This window comes from Squalius cephalus (genome assembly GCF_949319135.1).
Source record: "Squalius cephalus genome assembly, chromosome: 21".
NCBI lineage: Eukaryota > Metazoa > Chordata > Actinopteri > Cypriniformes > Leuciscidae > Squalius > Squalius cephalus.
Genome location: NC_137142.1, coordinates 13,912,788 through 13,931,431, shown reverse-complemented (window position 1 = coordinate 13,931,431; position 18,644 = coordinate 13,912,788). Strand labels below are relative to the sequence as shown.

At 37.8% G+C, this 18,644-nt stretch overlaps 1 protein-coding gene across 1 annotated transcript in view; it reads left to right on the top strand.

The window, feature by feature from the left end:
• Positions 1 to 1,189: 1,189 nt before the first annotated feature.
• tarbp1 (TAR (HIV-1) RNA binding protein 1) overlaps positions 1,190 to 18,644 on the top strand; it is a 37,358-nt gene continuing 19,903 nt past the window's right edge. Inside the window, exons 1-17 of the mRNA XM_079854887.1 lie at positions 1,190 to 2,159; positions 2,245 to 2,342; positions 2,774 to 2,843; positions 2,930 to 3,075; positions 4,732 to 4,784; positions 4,891 to 4,988; positions 5,115 to 5,250; positions 6,013 to 6,109; positions 7,936 to 8,025; positions 8,141 to 8,303; positions 10,934 to 11,185; positions 11,270 to 11,367; positions 11,631 to 11,789; positions 12,415 to 12,626; positions 14,893 to 15,112; positions 16,531 to 16,719; positions 16,846 to 17,036. Of these exons, the coding sequence (XP_079711013.1) occupies positions 1,283 to 2,159; positions 2,245 to 2,342; positions 2,774 to 2,843; positions 2,930 to 3,075; positions 4,732 to 4,784; positions 4,891 to 4,988; positions 5,115 to 5,250; positions 6,013 to 6,109; positions 7,936 to 8,025; positions 8,141 to 8,303; positions 10,934 to 11,185; positions 11,270 to 11,367; positions 11,631 to 11,789; positions 12,415 to 12,626; positions 14,893 to 15,112; positions 16,531 to 16,719; positions 16,846 to 17,036 (3,149 nt within the window). The 5' untranslated portion in view covers positions 1,190 to 1,282. The remainder of the gene's footprint in view (positions 2,160 to 2,244; positions 2,343 to 2,773; positions 2,844 to 2,929; positions 3,076 to 4,731; positions 4,785 to 4,890; positions 4,989 to 5,114; positions 5,251 to 6,012; positions 6,110 to 7,935; positions 8,026 to 8,140; positions 8,304 to 10,933; positions 11,186 to 11,269; positions 11,368 to 11,630; positions 11,790 to 12,414; positions 12,627 to 14,892; positions 15,113 to 16,530; positions 16,720 to 16,845; positions 17,037 to 18,644) is intronic.

Genomic DNA, 18,644 nt, shown 5'->3' with positions numbered 1-18,644 from the left:
CAGCTTTTCGCTGCCTCTTTGATCACACATACATCACGGAGACGTCTATTTGATGTGCGTGTTTACATCTGGAAGATGTATTTTTTAGAGTGTTTGCTCTTCTGCAATACGTCTATATGATGTTTCCTGTCAGATTTCAAATAGACGTTAAGATCTAGATGTTTATGATTTAGAATGTATGTAAAACTGACATCTTAATGTCTATCAGATGTTAGGAAACAGTATGCTAGGTGAAATTATCTTTAACTTCTTTCAGATGTGCTTGTGCTATCTATAGCTGTATTTTCTTAAACACTATTGTAGTAGCATATGAATTGTACTTTTATCAAGTCACCTTTATTTATATAGCTCTTAATACAAATTTAGACAGATTTCAAAGCAGCTTTACATGATAAACAGGAAAATAATGATTCAGTGATGCAAACAACAGTTCAAGGCTTAAGAGCTCTAAAAAGACAATTAACCGTGTCATCATTGTTCAACTGTTTAGAGTAGCTCAAATCCGTTCAATAACTGTGTAAAGTTCATCAGTTATGAAATGAGTTCATTTCGGTTATACATCGTTGTTTAGTAGCATGATCAATTGAACCCAAGTTAACGAGAGCCTTAGACCACTATATTTAGACCGTACTACGTTCAAAATTAACGTACAGTATCTCTTTCTTTATCATTTTTTGCGTTCTTATCCCGAGTTAAACAGAGAAAATTATCCCAAAATAAACGATAGTAATGGTTTACGATCTATGCACCAAGTCAAGTGTATCCGTAGTTCATGGCCATAAGTTTTAAGGAGCACATTTGGCTTGGAACAGAATTAGGGGTTTCTTTTTATTATTAAAAACAAACAAGCAAGCCCACCGTACATATATTGCAGCCCACCCCAGGTGAGAAAAACTAGGCTAACACAAACGTAACGTAACACCATAGACAGTATAAACACGTAACACATTACTTTCCATAAAAAGTGTAATATTAATTTACCGCATTTTATTAAAACTGGCAAAAACTTTACGTTTAGTATAAACTCCACCAAGGTAAATATCAGGTAAATTGTAAATATGCAAAAAAGAAATAACTAAAAAATATATGTTTTGTCGGACCTCCCGTTATTAGCCACCACGCGCCCCCTGCTGGCAGCAACTTTGCTCACACAGCGCATGCGCCAATCGTCCACGTAATATTTCAGGAAGTAGACGCACTGGTTCACACGTGTGAAGAAGGCAAAACATCGAACCGGATTTTACTGTTTTGAAGCTGCGGATGTTTTTATCTTATAAGGGAGATGGCTAATTTTTTGATAAGCACCCTATTGTCCCACTATCCCGAACCCGAGAATTTGATCAATAATTTGTGCTGGCCAAGCTCATCACGCCCCGAAATAGAGGAGATTGAAGCTTTAACTGTTTTGATCAAGGAGCTTTCCAATAAATCACAAGAGGAGCGCTTTATTTGTAAGGTGAAGTCAGTTATATGGGATCAATGCATGCCGCTACTGAAAATGATCTCCAGTGCAGATGATGGAGGTAAGGATCTGCTCAGCTCTGTCTGTGGACTCTTTGCAGTCTGTGTCAGTACCTGTCAGGCTGACGATGTACCTGAGCAGGTAAGTCATGGTCTTCTGCAAGTGCTGATGACGAGAGATGATGGCATCAATGAAACCGGCAGGTTAGACGTAGATGTTGCCATTGAAGTCACTGCAGTGCTGTTATCTAGCATCTCATATGACGGAGACATCATCTCCAGGACTCTATCCTGCACACTTTGCTGTGTAAAAGATCTATCTGACTCCATAGCTTCAAAAATCATAGTACGGATCTGGTTCACCATACTCAAGTCATGCCATAAAGAGGCTGAATCAGAGGTCCTACATCAGATATGGGAGGATTTGCTGTCATGGCATCAGAGAGATCAGACAGAATCAGTGTCGGCTCGGGTTCTGTTGTGTCTCACTGCTCTCTCTGACCACCTCTACTCTCCGGAAACCTCTCAGGACCGGCCAGATCCTAGAAGATCTCAAAGGTTTTTTAGGGCAATTCAGGCCGGATTGACTCACAAGGACAGTGTGACCCGCAAACGGGCGCTTTACCTGCTCACCAGGTGTGTGGCACTGGCAGAGATCAAGAAAGAAGATGTGTTTACCAGCGTGGAACCCCACACAGGTAGGATGATCTTCAGGATCTGTCTGTGCAATATGTTCATGACTTCTAATGTTGTTCACATCACACATGTCTTGGATCTCTGCAGATGAAGTCCTTTTCAGATGGATGCCAGAACAACAGCAGTTACTGAGAGAATTCTGGGAAGATTTTGGTCTAGTGTTAGAGACTCTTGAGGAGAACCAGGTAAGAATACTTTATTTCTGAGTTTTAGAATCTTGAAACCCAACTGGCCTAAACTACCTAGTCACTACTTCTGCCTATTTATACGAGTGAAAAGGCTTCTTGAACAATAAAAAAATGTAGAGCGGGACTTGATTTTGTCCATCTGTAATTGATTGGAGGGTTGTGGTTTGCAATTGCTGTGATGTCATGTGAGTGACAGGTTGTCCCGCCCTCGTGGCTGTAAACACGTCATCAGAGAAAAGAAAATATATTTTGATTATTTGATTAAAATTTCATATTAACCGGCCAACAATCTGAATATTTGTCGGATTATGGAAATAAAATATTTTTTAACTGTGTTTTATGTTCACTTTACTAATTAGATTTTATGCAAATAATATTTAACCTCTCTATGTGTGTCTTATGCTGTTTATTTATCTTTTTTTTAAAAGATTCACGTGATTCGACCTGTACTCAACAGGATTGACGTGCTTGTTGAGACAACGGCAACAGATATTCAAGGTTTGTCATGTTTCTTATGTGGCAGCACAATATCAGTTTTACTCTAATTTGTCTTAAATCTGTTCCCCGACTCTCTCCATAATCAGGTGGGCTGTTTTCTCCGTCCTGGCTGCTGTGTGTGTATCAGCGCATGTTTCACAGTGAGAACAAGGCAGTAATGAAAGAAGGAGTCAGTCACCTGTTAGAGCTGAAAGCACTGCGTCGTTCTGCGTTTGCTTTGGCATTCTCGCAGGTATCCATCCATCCTTGAATCTTAAAGGCATAGTTCACCCAAAAATAAAAAATTCTTTCATTAATTACTCACTTTCATGTCGTTCTAAAACCGTGAGAAGATCTTCAGATGATCTTTTTGATGAACTCTGAGAGCTTTCTGTCCTCTCCATTGACAGCTGTGCAACTACGACTTTGATGCTTCAAAGTTCATAAAGATATTGTAAAACTAATCCATTTGAATTGAGTGGTTTAGTCAAAATTTTCTTAAGAGACTCGATCGCTTTATGTGATGATTTATTTTAGGCTTTTATTTTCATTTAAACATTGATTAGCGAACATAAACAGAAGCTCAACCGTACATGCTTGAAGCGCGAGAACAAACCTCATTAGTTCTTTCTGAAGCTCAAACGTGCTGCGTAACATGAGAATGAGCCTCATTGGTTCTTGCTGAAGCTTAAACGTGCTGCGTAACACGAGAATGAACCTCATTGGTTCTTGCTGAAGTTCAAACGTGCTGCGCAACACGAGAATGAACCTCATTGGTTCTTGCTGAAGCTCAAAAGTGCTGTGTAACACGAGAATGAACCTCATTGGTTCTCACACGTCAAATGAACATGTTTGAGCTTCCATTTACCACATCTGATGTGTGAGTTGGTGTATGTTTAGATGTGAATAAAAGTCTAAATTAAATCTGTTTATAAAGCGATCATGTCTCTTAAGGAAATTTTACCACTCAATTCATATGGATTAGTTTTATTATCTCTTTATGAACTTTTTGAAGCGTCAAAGTGGTAGTTGCGTAGTTGTCAATAGAGGGACAGAAAGCTCTCAGATTTCATCAAAAATATGAAGCTGAATGAAAATCTTACGGGTTTGGAACGACATGACGGTAATTAATGAAAGAATTTCCTTTTTTGGGTCAACTATCCCTTTAACCCTGTAAAATCTGACTTGAATCTGAATTAATAGTCCGAAAAATCTGTTTTTTGAAATAGAACAGTATAGCATACCTTTAGACAAAATTTTTAAAAATCTTTAATAAAAAGTTTACATATTGATTTTCTTTTGATCAGGCTCATCTAGTATGATATGGGAGAATATTGAGCTCACACTTGAGAAGGAAAAAACATTCAATTCAATGCAATGCATTAACGACTGACAAATATACTTTCATTAAAAAAATGATGTATCATATTTGACTGGCATGGATAATCATGAAAACCAAAGTTGCTTCAGTCAGTGAAATTCAGTCAATATTCGGTATATATTTAATATATCACTAACAATATAAAATGTATTCTTACTTTATACAAATCAGTAAAGATTTCAAAGCAAATGACCTGTATAAGTGTATAATTTATATTAATATTTAGTATAATTTATAATTATACTAAATGACCTTTTACTTGCTAAAAATGTATAAACCATCAATCAGACGACAGAAGGTTAGAGGTAGATTGAGCACAAAAGGTTGTTCAGCAAAGCTTTGATCATGTTGATAATTTAGAGGCCTTAGAAACTCGCAAATCAAATATGATCCAGTAGGCTTTATAGGTTTAGGATAGTGGGATCTTATGCCTTATGAGATAGTCATAACCCAGAAATAGGTCACATTATGCAAGTAAAATAGTTTGTGAAAGCATTTATTGATAATGAATGTTTTTCTGGTTCTCAGTTTGTAATCGGCCCTCTCATGGATGTTCTTGCAGAGAGCGCTCTTTATCACAGGTAATTGTCCCCTGGTGTTAAAATTCACACTAGACAAAGTTTTATTACATAATACAATTAGTTTGGTCTCTATCTTTGAATGTTTTTAAGCTGTTTGTTTCCACAGGGCACCGCAGCAGAACATCAGAGATTGTCCAGAGCTGGGAGTGAAACTCCAAAACTTTATGGTGAATTTCTTCAGCAGTTTGCCAGAAGAGAACAGAGGTAAAGAGGGGTTTGGTCTCTGTTTTAGGCTATTAAATAAATCCATCAGAAAGAGTTCAGGATATTTTGAGTTGGTTTAAATCCTGAAATTCCACATCCAGAAATAATAATAGTTATTGTGTTCAGGTTCAGTGTTGCTGCAGCTCATTCAGCGGTTGGGTTCACGGCAATGGTGCGCAGTCCCGCTGCTCTTTCTGTCCCAGGCCCTGTCCTGTCTGTCCCCTTGTCCTTTACTGGGATCTGATGGACTCCACGCGTTCAGGTACAAACTACTAGCTGCTGGAATCATGAAATCCTGCAATTGGAGAAATATAGAGAGAGTTAAAGGAAAAGTTCTCCGAAAAATGAAAATTTAGACATCATTTACTCACCCTAATGTCGTTCCAAACCCGGTAGACTTTTGTTCATCTTTGAAACACATATAAAGATATTTTTAATGAAACCTGAGAGAGTTCTGGTACTCCATTAAAGGGTAACTCTCACCAAAATTGAACCTAGGCTCTTTTTATTAATCTACCTGAGTCAAACTTTCGTGTAAAAGCATAATTAGAATGGAAACTCCACTTTTAAGATTGACCGTATTTTCGTTTTAGGTGATACTTTGAGCACAATTTCATGTTGTGTTGAGCCTTCTTAGTGTTTTAAAAATAGCGATTTTGTTGCTATCATAGAAGTGCCCCATGCACTCCCATTCAAAAGGCATTTTGACCTAAAAAGAAAATATGGTCAATCTTAAAAGTGGCATTTCCATTCTAATTATGCTTTTACACGAAAGTTTGACTCAGGTAGATTAACAAAAAGAGCCTAGGTTAAATTTTGGCGAGAGTTACCCTTTAAAAGTCTGTTCACCCAAAACTCTGATGATTTGAAACCAAAAATCGTACAATTAATGCTTGTGAATCAAGAGTTTTAAACCAAGTCTTTTGAATAGACACCACAGACTGTAAAAAAAAGAAAGAAAAAAAGATGTGTTTGTAATTCACATGATCTGCTCATTGTATTTTCATGTTTGTGTTTTTTTCAGAGAAGTTCTGCGCTGTACTATGATCACTCACCAGGTTCTTTTGAGAGGAGCTTCACAGTGTTTTCTGCTCCATGCCGCTCTCTGCCTGACAGATGTGGTACTGTACAGTTGCTTTTTTCCTTCAGATCCTTAAAGGGTTAGTTCACCCAAAAATGAAAATTCTGTCATTAATTACTCACCCTCATGTTGTTCCAACCCCGTAAGACCTTTGTTCATCTTCGGAACACAAATTAAGATATTTTTGATGAAATCTGAGTGCTGCATCACTCCTCCACAGGCTTATGGACACTATAACTTGCAGGCCCAGAAAATGTATTAAATACATCGTTAATATAGTCCAAGTGACTCCAGTGGCTCAATCTTAAGTTTATAAAGCGACGAGAATACTTTTTGTGCGCAAAAACAAACAAAAATAACGACTTTATTCCACTTTTCATTTCCTTCTCTCTGGGCCTCGAGTCTTTTCACGTAGTGTTTAAGCGTAGCGCGTCTGTGTTGCACGTCACACGCATCACACACATGATCAGCGTCGCCCAATAGTGAGCCTACGTGGTGACGTGCAACACAGACGCGCTACGCTTAAACACTACGTGAAAAGACTCGAGGCCCAGAGAGAAGGAAATGAAAAGTGGAATAAAGTCGTTATTTTTGTTTGTTTTTGCGCACAAAAAGTATTCTCGTCGCTTTATAAACTTAAGATTGAGCCACTGGAGTCACTTGGACTATATTAACGATGTCTTTAATACATTTTCTGTGCCAGCAAGTTATAGTGTCCATAAGCCTGTGGAGGAGTGATCCAGCACTCAGATTTCATCAAAAATATCTTAATTTGTGTTCTGAAGATGAGCGAAGGTCTTACGGGGTTGGAACAACATGAGGGTGAGTAATTAATGACAGAATTTTCATTTTTGGGTGAACTAACCCTTTAACACAGTCTGATATTAAATAATATTCAGAATAATCTCTTTAAGTGGAGCAGTTTACCTTTAGACACATTTTTTTTTTAAATTACTTATGTTTTTTTAAAATCATATTTGATAGTACATCTGGATTTTATGGCTCATGTAGTTCGCTCTCAAGGAGAAAACAAACACCTCATTTTTATTTTTATTTAGGCCCAAAGTGAGCAGAAAAAATGCAATTAGGTACAGATGTTGTTATTTATATGTCCAAAATGTAAGATGAAATTCTGGTAGCATTAATGTAAGTGTCTTAGTAAGATTACATTTAAATGCTTAGTTTTATGCTTAAGTTTTCATTGTAGGGGGCAAAACATGTAATGCAATGCAATATGATGATGATTGAGAGATACACATTTCTTAAAAGCCTGTTGAATCATATTTAATACTCGCATATTAACATGTGACGTATATAAATAATGCATTCATTGAGAACCTGTGATGCGTGGATAATCAGTTGCTTCAGTCCAGTAAATGTTCATCTTGAAATATTACTAACAATATAAAGTTATCCTAAAGGTATTGTTTACTTTTTAAAAATAATTTCACAGCAAAGCACATGTACCACATTTTATAATTATTCTAAAAGGCCTTGTACTTGCTAAAACGTAAAATTTTGATTATGTTGACAGTTTAGAGGCTTTAGAAATTCTCGTATTAAATATAATACTATAAGCTTTATAGGGTTAGTAATAGTTGACTTGTTTTCATCATAAACTCACCCTCACTTTGTTCCAATCCCACATGACTTTCTTTTACCATACAATAGCTGAGGTGAGGCAAACTGATATTTAAATAACTCCACTGTACATCTTGTGCCTCCACATGTTGAAACATGGCTCACTGCGATTAGTTATGAAACATGCACACAACCTCCTTAATGTCATTTCTTAGCAAAGGCATTTAATAGTTACTTTAAGGATCAAACAGAACAGATATCTGAATGATTTTCTTGTTTTGGCAGTCCACTGTGTCTCTAGATGAGATTTTTGGTTTCCTCGTACATTTTCGAGCTGATGAGTCTCTATGTCGGGGTACAGCACTTTGGAAGGAGGTAAACTCAAAGTCTAACTAAACCAGAATTTATAAGTCATGCACAAAATGCAAAGTATTTGTATCTTAACTAATATTCACAGCGTACTAAAGCTCAAACTTTGCTCCCATCACAGCTGTGTAATTGGCTCCAGACTAATGAAGGCCGTTTTCTTCTGACTGACGAGGATTTAGGCTCTTCTGAACTTCGCGCTGCAACTTCAGACTGTAAAGGTGTCTCTATATTCAGCTACGTCCAGCAGCGACTCAAGACCTTTCTCGCTGTTACAGCCAACTCAGGTGAGAGACCGCACAACATTTCTACATCAACATCCTTTGTCAATCCTGTAACAAAATTCCTGTCAATACTCATTCACACTAAAAGGATGACAACGATATCGTTGGAATCCAACCCTCTGCAATGCGAGTTGATTCAATAGTGTGAGAAGTTTTATGTGCGAGCACCCAGAAAGCCGCTTCTCAGACACCGTGCGAATGTCCTTCTTCTTGCGCACAAAGCTACAAAATTACGTCAAAAAATGTGTGTCTTGGCGAGTATCCTAGTAAACATAGTCTGTTATATCTTAAAGGGGTGATGAACTGAGAAATCAAATTTTCCTTGAGCTTTTGACATATAAGAGGTCATCATACTATAAGAATATCCTGTAAGTTTCAGAACTGAAAACTTCCTTGTTAGTCCAATAAAAGCTTTTATTGACACCAGGCACAGCGAACGACAGGTTTTTCAAAGTGGGGATCTATGACGTCAAAGGGTATCAAACACCGCCTCCGCAGAAGAAGATCAACACCTACTTCAACACTGCCTGTTTAGCCCCGCCCACTGATTCCCGCATTACATGAAACTCATTATAATATGCAAAACTGTTATCCAATCATAGCAGTGGGCGTTTACTTCCAAGTCTTCAATGCGGCACGCCCATAAAAACCTTTCAGGAGCTAGCCTCAAAACCAGGGTTGAAAATAGCCTATTACTTATTCATTTTGATGTTTTTGAATGTAAAAAACAAGCGAACGTCAGAAGTTGACCTCAGACAACAATATAAAAAAATTAAAAAAGCCAGTTCATGACCCCTTTAAGTGAGCAAACTGTTCACCTATAAAACGCAGGTGTAACAGTATATTGGATCCTTGCAGCTCTTAAAGTGACAGCAGCTTAATAAACCGGTTGCTGTCTTTGTTTTAATGTTAATCAAACAACAAAGGACAAAGAAATTCTCACTCATTGCTCTTGACTGAATAACTTTTGTAACTTTAATAAGGATTAATCTATATTTAATTTATACAATGATGAAGACTATGCAGTGCTATTTTACATTTGATTATTCATTTTCTATAGACCCCTTTTGCGCCGACGTCACAGTTACGTCACGGCGCTAGCTGGAGGCAAAACAAACGGAAAACTGGAGGCGGCCAATACAAACCAGCACAGATTCGGCTACATAATAAGGAGCTTAAATTATTATTTTTATTATTAAATGTCATCTTGTTGTGTTATTGGGTGCAAGAATCGATGAAAAATGAGTATGCTGTATCTGGAATTTTTATTTCTAGAAAATATCCACATCTTTAAAATTGCACCGTAATATGTCACTCTTTACATTGTCGTCTTCTTGGCGCTGGTTAGGCAGAACTGCGGATCGTACACACAAATCTTTACATGACCATTCAGCACATAGTTATAGGCATCTAAAGATTTATATGTCCTCAGTTTCTCTATCGGGCAGGTGTAGAAGTCAGGCCACTCAACAGTTGGTAGCGTTAACGTTAATCCTGTCAGATCGTCCATCCATTGACTGAGCGTGTATGGTCATCTGGTTCCGTCCGTTAAAATTAACTTTTGCAAATAACAATCGCGGTCCTGGACAGTGAGTGACCTTGCACATTAAGATAAAACTGGATTTTCTCCAGTCATTGTTAAAAAAACAAGCTAACAAACTGGCAAACTAGCGTTAGTGAAGCGGCCAGAGGGATCTTTCTGCCTCCAGCTAAGCCCCGCCCACACAAATACGTCACCATGTTTACCAACTGTAAAAGGGTCTATACATGAAAATTACTGTTAGACTTCCCAGAAAAATATGAAAAGCTGTGTTTATTTGATTTGTATGTTTGTCTTTGTTCAATTGTATTTGTGCTAATAGTTTTTGGTGTAACAGCCTTATTTATTAAGGTTATGGGTCCAAAACAACAAAGACTATAACTAGGCCTACCGGTATTTTATTTATTTATTACTTTTTTGTGGTGGGGCCAGTAAAAAAAAATCTTTAGTGCTGCTGAGCCCTGAAATGACAACTTTTTTTAATTTCAGTGAACAATCCATAAATAAACCCATTGTAATACGTCACATTTAGCTATGCCCTTAAAATAGTATGTTGTACATACAGTCAAACCAAAATTTATTCAGACACCTTCAACATTTCTCACATTATCACAGTTTATTCGCTATAGTTTAGAAAATGGAAATAAAATATGATAAGAACTCAGAGTTATCAAATCAGTTGATATTTCACTGGTTTTGGCCATCCTTCTGTTAGACTGTCTCACAAATAAATTATGTTGAATGGCTGTCAGCTGTACACAATTAGATTTAGCTCAACCAATTACCAAGCAATGCTTCATTTTGTTCAGTCTGTGGTGTAAAAAGGTCACATTAGCAATTAAAGAAAAACTTAAGCAAAACAAGGTCAGGTCAAAGTTTCGGAATAATTTTTGCTCCCAAATTTTTATAAATTTTACTGGTAGTCCACTGGTTGAAGAGTTTTTGGGTATTATATGTCACAGTTTACTTTTATTTTGCGATCCTCACTTACATAAATGAACTATAGTGTCCTGCACCCACTAGTAAAAAAAAATATCAAAAATTATATTAGAGTTTAGGCTGTACGTGAGTATAGTTTCTTCTCTTCTGGCAGATCAAAAAGGAAGTCTACCTGATCCAGCTGAGGCCGAGCTGCTGGCGCGGGCCGTACTGCTTACAGCAGACCTCCAGAAGACCAGGAGTGAGGAACCTGGTCTAGAACTGCTTCTCCAGCCTCTACTGGATGTCTTACGGAGACTTAGCACTAATGTCTATCTGGTGCTTCACAAGACGGACAAGAGCCTGCAGTTACTGTTGAGCTTGCTGCAGCTGCATCGCAGACGCTCAGATACAGAGCAGGAGAATGGTGTGTGTTGTGTTTGAGAAAAGAAGACAAACATGCTGTGTTTGGACATGCTGAATGGAAGCTGATGTCTTTGGATGTTTGTAGAAGATGTTGTGGCTGTCGCTTTGAAGACGCACATGCTGTCGGTGGTGGATTCAGTGCAGGAGTTTCTGCTGAGGAGGTTGAGTGGGGAACTGAGGGAGGTGAGTGTTTTCACAGAGTAACACACAGAATCCTACCGGGAAAAACTAAGCCTGGGTTGTCAAAACTGGTTTATTGCTGATCAAAGGTGGTGTACCAGCACTAATCAGCGGGTCGACCATGTCGAAACCTGTTCCATCAACCATTTAGACTAGCTGATGACCATCAATTTGAACCACTTAAAACCATGTAAAATAAACTACCATCTGGTTTAGCTGGATTTTCAGGGGATTTTTACACTGTTGTATCTGTCTTCTCTCTCTAGTTATGTGATACGGAGAGGTCTGAACTTTATCTCTCAGTATTAAGGGAGCTGGTTCTCACTTACTCCACTGTTTCGTGGTACGGCTCAAATCTGCAGCAGAACTACATCCCAAAACTCACCACTCACTGCTTGAGGATCCTCAATGAACCTTCTGAACAGGTGCTGCACAAACATATTAACTGTTAAATGTTTTCAACATTGATAACAAAAATAAATGTTTCTTGTACATATTCTTGTACATATCAGCATATGAGAATTTCTGTAGGGCCATGTGACACTGAAGACTGGAGTAATGATGCTGAAAATTCACCTTTGCCAATGCAGGGATAAATTACATTTGAAATATGTCACAATATTACTGTTTTTACTGTACTTGTCTTGGTGAGCTTAAGAGACTTCTTTCAAAAACATAAAAAATCTTACCAACCCTAAAATTATCCCTAGAATGCTCTTGTGTATATGCTCTATTTCCCTTCACTTTTAAGTCAAATATAAAGTTAGGCTGTCATTACAGAAATATTTGATTTAGATTCAAGTATTTACAAGAACCGTAAAGTAAGTCGAGCAGCACAACAGTCTTGTTTAATTTTTTTTCAAAGCAGATATTCTTTCCCAATTCTTTGAGCTAAACCTCAGTTGTGTTGGTTCCTTTTTTTCCCAGTATATTGTTCATATATATAATTTTGGATGTTTTTCTTAAGTTAGCAAATTAGACACCTACTAAAACATTTTGTAAGTGGATGGCAATTTCTGATGGAATGAGATCTAAACTGTGTTTTCCCAGAATCCCTCTGTGCCAGGGCAGGTTCAGAGAGCGGTCAGTATGGCCACACTTGCGCTGTTGTGTGACGTGGCTGATCGAGGTGTCCTGAAGTCCCAGTCTGAGGCCATGAGATCTCTTCACTCGCTGACTGACTATTTCTACCCTTCATCATCATCATCATCATCCCAGCATCTCAACCAGACATTACTGAAGCCCACAACTGCGACAGTCAGGTCTGTTCAAGCTCTAAAACAATTTCGGTAGACCTAAGGCTCCAATTGTTAGTTAAAGGGATAGAGCACCCAAAAATGAAAATTCTGTCATTAATTACTCGCCCTCATGTCGTTCCAAATGCGTAAGACTTTCATTCGTCTTCAGAACACAAATGAAGATCTTTTTAATGAAATCTGAGAGCTTTCTGTCCCTCCATTGACAGCTACTCAACTGACACTTTGACGCTTCAAAAAGTTCATAAAGAGATCGTAAAACTAATTCATTTGAATTGAGCGGTTTAGTCCAAATTTTCTGAAGAGACATGATCGCTTTATATGATGAACAGATTGAATTTAGGCTTTTATTGGAGGGACATAAAGCTCAGATTTCATCAAAAAGATCTGTGTTCCGAAGATGAACAAAAGTCTTACTGGTTTAGAACTGCATGTGGGTGAGCAATTAATAACACAATTTACATTTTTGGGTGAACTTACCAATTTTACATTACATTACACATTGGTTAACATAAACTAACAATGAAAAATAAGCATTTTTTAATCTCAGTTAATATCAACATTTACCAAAACATTATTAAAATTAAGTTGTATCTAATATTCTGAACTAACAATGAAGATTTGTATTTTTTATTAACTAACCTTAACAAAGAGTGTTGCTCATTGTTAATGTTAGGTAATGCTAACTAGGATTTAACTAATGGGACTTTTTGTAAAGTGTTACCAAAACATCTTAAATAAGCTACCTACTTATGAATAGTTGGCATGGTCATTATATCATGGCTGCTGTGGGTCTTCAATGAAAAGTTCACCTAAAAATTTCAATAGCTTGTTTGCATATGACGTCACTTCACTGCGTTGCCATGGCGCGAAATGCAGATGGAGGGCAGGAAGTAATGTGCTACATTTAGGAAGCACTATAACAAACTCAAAATGCCTATGTTTTGCGTCGTTTATGGTTGCTCAAATCGATCAAACCGAGAAACCACGAGGAGTTTTTTATCGTGTACCAAAAGTTGTTCATAAGGGGGAAAAATGCAAGAAATTGACTGAAAAAACGGCTTGCAAACCTAAGCCTGCGGTCGGGAGGAGAATGCCCGTGTGTGCAGTATTCACATGGGCGTCAGTTTGGTTTGAAATGTGCTGGGTACAATGACGCTTTATTTATTTTTTTCTCTTTCGCGCAGGTCATGTTTTGAAATACTATGTCCTGTAGCTTATGTAAATAAATAAAAATGTATACAAAAATGTGATGATGTCCGACTCGTTTTATGAAGAAGAAAGCCTTAAGTTTTCAAAAAGCATTAGACATATGACCCACTATTCTGCTTCATAAGTAGGCCTACCATGTTGACAATATGACATGACGTGGTTTAATGTTACAATGATTACCAAATTTCTCTCTCATTGCTCCTCATAACCATTGAAAACGGTCAAAAAAGCGAACCAAATGTCAAATTATTATGGACGTTATCTGACATTAATCTGACGTTATCTGGCGTTTCTGCTTCACATTTTCAGCAGGGCAGCGGAGCGGCTGTGGGTTGACTCCTCAGGGTTCTCATGGGCTTTATAAGTCCTGAAAAAGCTTTATGGTTTAATGTAGCCTACCTAAACAACGATCACCAAATTTCTCTCTCATATTGCTCCTCGTAACCACTGAAAACTGTAAAAAAAAATCTAACCCAAAGTCCAATTATTATGGACGTTAAGTTAAAAGTGGTGGGTACAAAATGACTCGTGACGAAATCTGGTGGGTACGCGTCCCCACCGAAATCGACGCCTATGAGTATTCACTTCGTCAAAGGTGAGTTAATACAACTTATGGGGCTATGTTTGTGTAACGTACGTTACCAGTTTCCGAACTTTGTAAAGTCAAAGTAATTGTTTCTTCTTTTCTTTGAGTTTGTAAGTTACCCCTGCTGTAACTGAAGACAAACGTAATGTTACAGGCAAATCTTTCAGTTCAGTTGAAAAATCGCTCCTCTTCATAACGTAAGGATCACGTCCAACATATGTTTCAATTTTTTGTTATATCTTTCTCTTGTAATAGCGTCTAAAAGTAGTACGTTCGGACTTTCCTCCATCTCGTCCATTCCGCTCTTCACTTCCTGTCCTCCATCTGAATTTCGGGCGTCATCACAATCACGTGACTGCAAACCACCTATTCTATCATAATCTTCCACATCCATATGGAGGAGAACTTTTATCAAAGTAATTTTTTCTGAGGAGCATTATGACTTATTCATGTATGAATGTGTGTTTACTCTAGTCATCCAGAAGATGGCCTCTTGCTGAAGGACTGGGGGAGAATTGTGGCCCAGTTTATTGGAGATCAGTGGACGTGTCTGAGTTTCCTGCAGAAGTCTGCTGGGACCGTCCGGGCTCCTGAAGCTCCTGAGGTCCTGAGGGCTGCGGTGGACGCTCTGGCATTATTGCCTGGTCATCTCGTTCTCCCGGTGCTGGACTTCATGGCATCAGTCTTGCCACAGGTGGGGCAGCAAAAGAGAAGGACATAGACTGTACTCTTGAATTAAATTAAAAGGTTTATTTTTGTGTACAGTGCCAAGTTAAAAAGGTGAAAAATCTATATTTACAAGAGACAAATGACAACAATACAAATAACAACCTAAGATGGGAAGGCGAGCATGAGAGGTACCAAACAAAATAAATAAATGAAACTCATCTAACTAGTTTTATCAACTAAACTGACAATTACATAAAATGTAGAACAGAAAAGTCTTCAACGTGAAACGCCCTAACTAAACTATTCTAAATATTAAACAAAACAAACAGGGGTGTGGCACTCTCTCCTAAACCTAGTGCGTCTAATACAACGGGACGTTCCTATGCGGTGCACAATGAATGTTGCACGACTTGCTTACCTACTCGCTCCCCAGCCTTCACACAACGTGACGACTTGAGAAGAGAGAAACTTGCACTTTATATTACAGTAAGTGTTCTACACTGGGTAATGTAAGGTAATTACATGGGTTAAAGGAATAGTTCACCCAAAAATGAAAATTCTGTCATGATTTACTCACCCTCAAGTTGTTCCAAACCTTTATGAATTTCTTTCTTCTGCTGAACACAAAAGAACACATTTTGAAGAATGTCGGTAACCAAACAGTTGATGGACCCTATTGACTTCCATAGTATTTTTTCCCCCATACTATGGAAGTTAATGGGGGGCCCCTCAACTGTTTGGTTACCGACATTGCTCAAAATATCTTCTTTTGTGTTAAAGGTGCAAAGAGCAAGTCTCTGAGTTTTTGCAGAACTATGCCCCCTCTGGCGACAAATGAAACTGCAACACTGCAACTGAACGCGCATGACGTCACGCCCAGTCTCAGATTCGGCCCGAATCCCTCTTATTTATTTTACTGTACAGGATTATAGAGGCAATCGCAGTGATCAGAGAAGGGCTCATTCAGCCCATCAGGCAATTGTTTAAGCATGTATGGGTTAGAAAAACAGGTATTTTTAACATGAAAAGTTGCTTAATGCACCTTTAAGAAAGAAATTCATACAGGTTTGGAACATACATATTCATACATATTCTACTGTTAACTAAGTAGTCTTGTAAGTAGTATCTAAGTCAACTGATAATCTTAGTTAAGGTTTCTTGTGCCAAACAAGTGTCAGTAACATTATAATAACATCAGGAATTTTAGGGAAGTTTGCAATTGTAGAAATATGATTTTCTGTTGGTTTAAAAAAAAAAAAAAAAAAAAAAAAAAAAAAAAAAAAATATATATATATATATATATATATATATATATATATATATATATATATATATATATATATATATATATATATATATTTCTATTACTTTTCTGCGCCTTTTTACGGACAGATTACGTTGTTGTGATGCGTGTTTAGTTCATGGGTGTATTTTCTCCAGCAGATGGTGCAGTGTGAAGAATCTCTGTGCGTTGAGGCCGTATGTGCATCATGGAAGGTGGTTCAGGCTCTGAGCACAAACCCTCATGACTTCTGGTCCACACTGCAGGGATTCGTGCGCTTAGCTTTTGACCATGGGCTTCTGCAACTCACAGAGGAACAGAACCCCAGCATCACGGCCTGCATACAACAGGTCAGGGAAAGATCTACAAGCACTTCGCCTTCTCCCTTTACATCCACAACATATTTTGAGGTATTTGTGATAAAAAGATATATACATAGCTAGTGTATATAATAAAAGCTTTCTGGTTTTTGACAGATTTTGAGTGAGCTCATGGAGTTGGCTCAGGTCCGATCAGGGGTGTTTAATGTTCTGATCCAGCATTGTTGTGAGATGTGGCTTCCAGCAGAGGGTGTCCAGTCAGACGCTGTGTTCAGTACGGCTCTCTTACACCTCAACATCCTGACTGAGGCCTGTGTGTATGGCCCAGTGTTCAGAAGAGACCAAAGGTCAATTTGAACAACATTAAGAAAGATATTCAAATAGTAAAATGTTTAAATTAATATATAAATAAATACAGTATAAATATTTTTAAAAAATACTAACAACTCTATATATATATATATATTTTAAAAAGTCCGTTGGTGCTTCAGTGACTACTTTGCTCATAGAACCTGTCAATCACAGCTGTCAGTCATGACGTTACACCACCGTTTTTATAGAATCGTGTAACTAAAAACAAACTTATTATAAAAACAGACACTTGAACTTACATCAGTGTGATAAAAACTACAGTAAATGACAGAAACTACCTTTGGAAAAAAGATCACAAGTGTAATTTAATTGTCCCGTTGAATTAACACGGGGAGGCGGGGCTTATGACCTTTACTAGGACCAGTCACCGGGGGGCGATCGAGACGTTTTGGCTTCACTTTTCAGTTTTCAGGGCTTGTGTGGCACGCCAGAGAATGTCTAATAGGAAGAGAATTGGCACTCTGCTTACTTCCGGTTTCTGGACTGGCTGCAGTAACACGTCTCTGTCCATGCGGGGGCGCTCGCAGGCGAGTGCAGAATGAATGGAGGTCTATGGCGAAATACCCCTCAAAATCCACTTTTCTCAGGATATAATTTTTTGTCTAGTAATTTGAATGTTGTATTCGAAAGGGGATGCAAAGAAATTACACATTGCTGGGTGTTAGATTTTTTAGAGTCACTTATTTGCTTTAAAAAGTCTTTTAAAATGACAATGACGTCAGAATGCTGACGTCATTAGCAGAATGCTAGCGTGTTATGGGCAACAACAACTCAACCTGTAAGAAATCGAAAAGAAATAAGTACTCGTTCATTCAACTTTCGACCTATAACCCATGTTGAACTTGCAAAACCTACAATAAAATCTGAGATTTCTCAACGTCAATTGGGTGAAAGAGACACATTTAGCCGTCTAGCCCCATAGACTCCCATTCAGTCTGCACTCGCCCGCGATCACCCCCAGTGGAATTCTAATGGAACTGCAACCAAGATCGATACAATGGGGCTAATAGGAAGTGCCAAGGCTCTCCGTAGACGGGCTCTGGGCACGCTTGATATTTACATATTACTCTAAAAACAACAAAAAAAAATATATGCGAATACATGTTTGCTTCTAAAATAAAATAACTGCTTTAATTTGTCATTGCACTAACGTAAAAAGGTGTGTGAAATATTTATTGTCAGATGATGAATAAACTTGATGAATAACATACAATTAATTTGCTAATTTGTGTACAATATTTGTCTTAAATCAATCAAACGATCAGATGATCAGTTGATCCCTCCTAATTTCATGCCTTTAGCAGTAAATCCGTTTTATGACAGGTGATAAAGATATTTTAAATCATTGAAAATGTAAGTGCATAAAACACAAAAATTGGATCGTTCATAAATGTGTCGCTCCAATATACAGTCTGTCCGGTATTTTTTTTTTCCGCCTAGACAGCACAAATGTTTAGCGAGGAAAACCTATATTTATAGTTCGGATACTGGCTATGACGGTAGGCAAAGTTAAGGATAAGAGCTGTAAGTTAAACAACAAGTTGGTTATATCGAGCTGTTTATGAGAAATCTTGAGTACATAA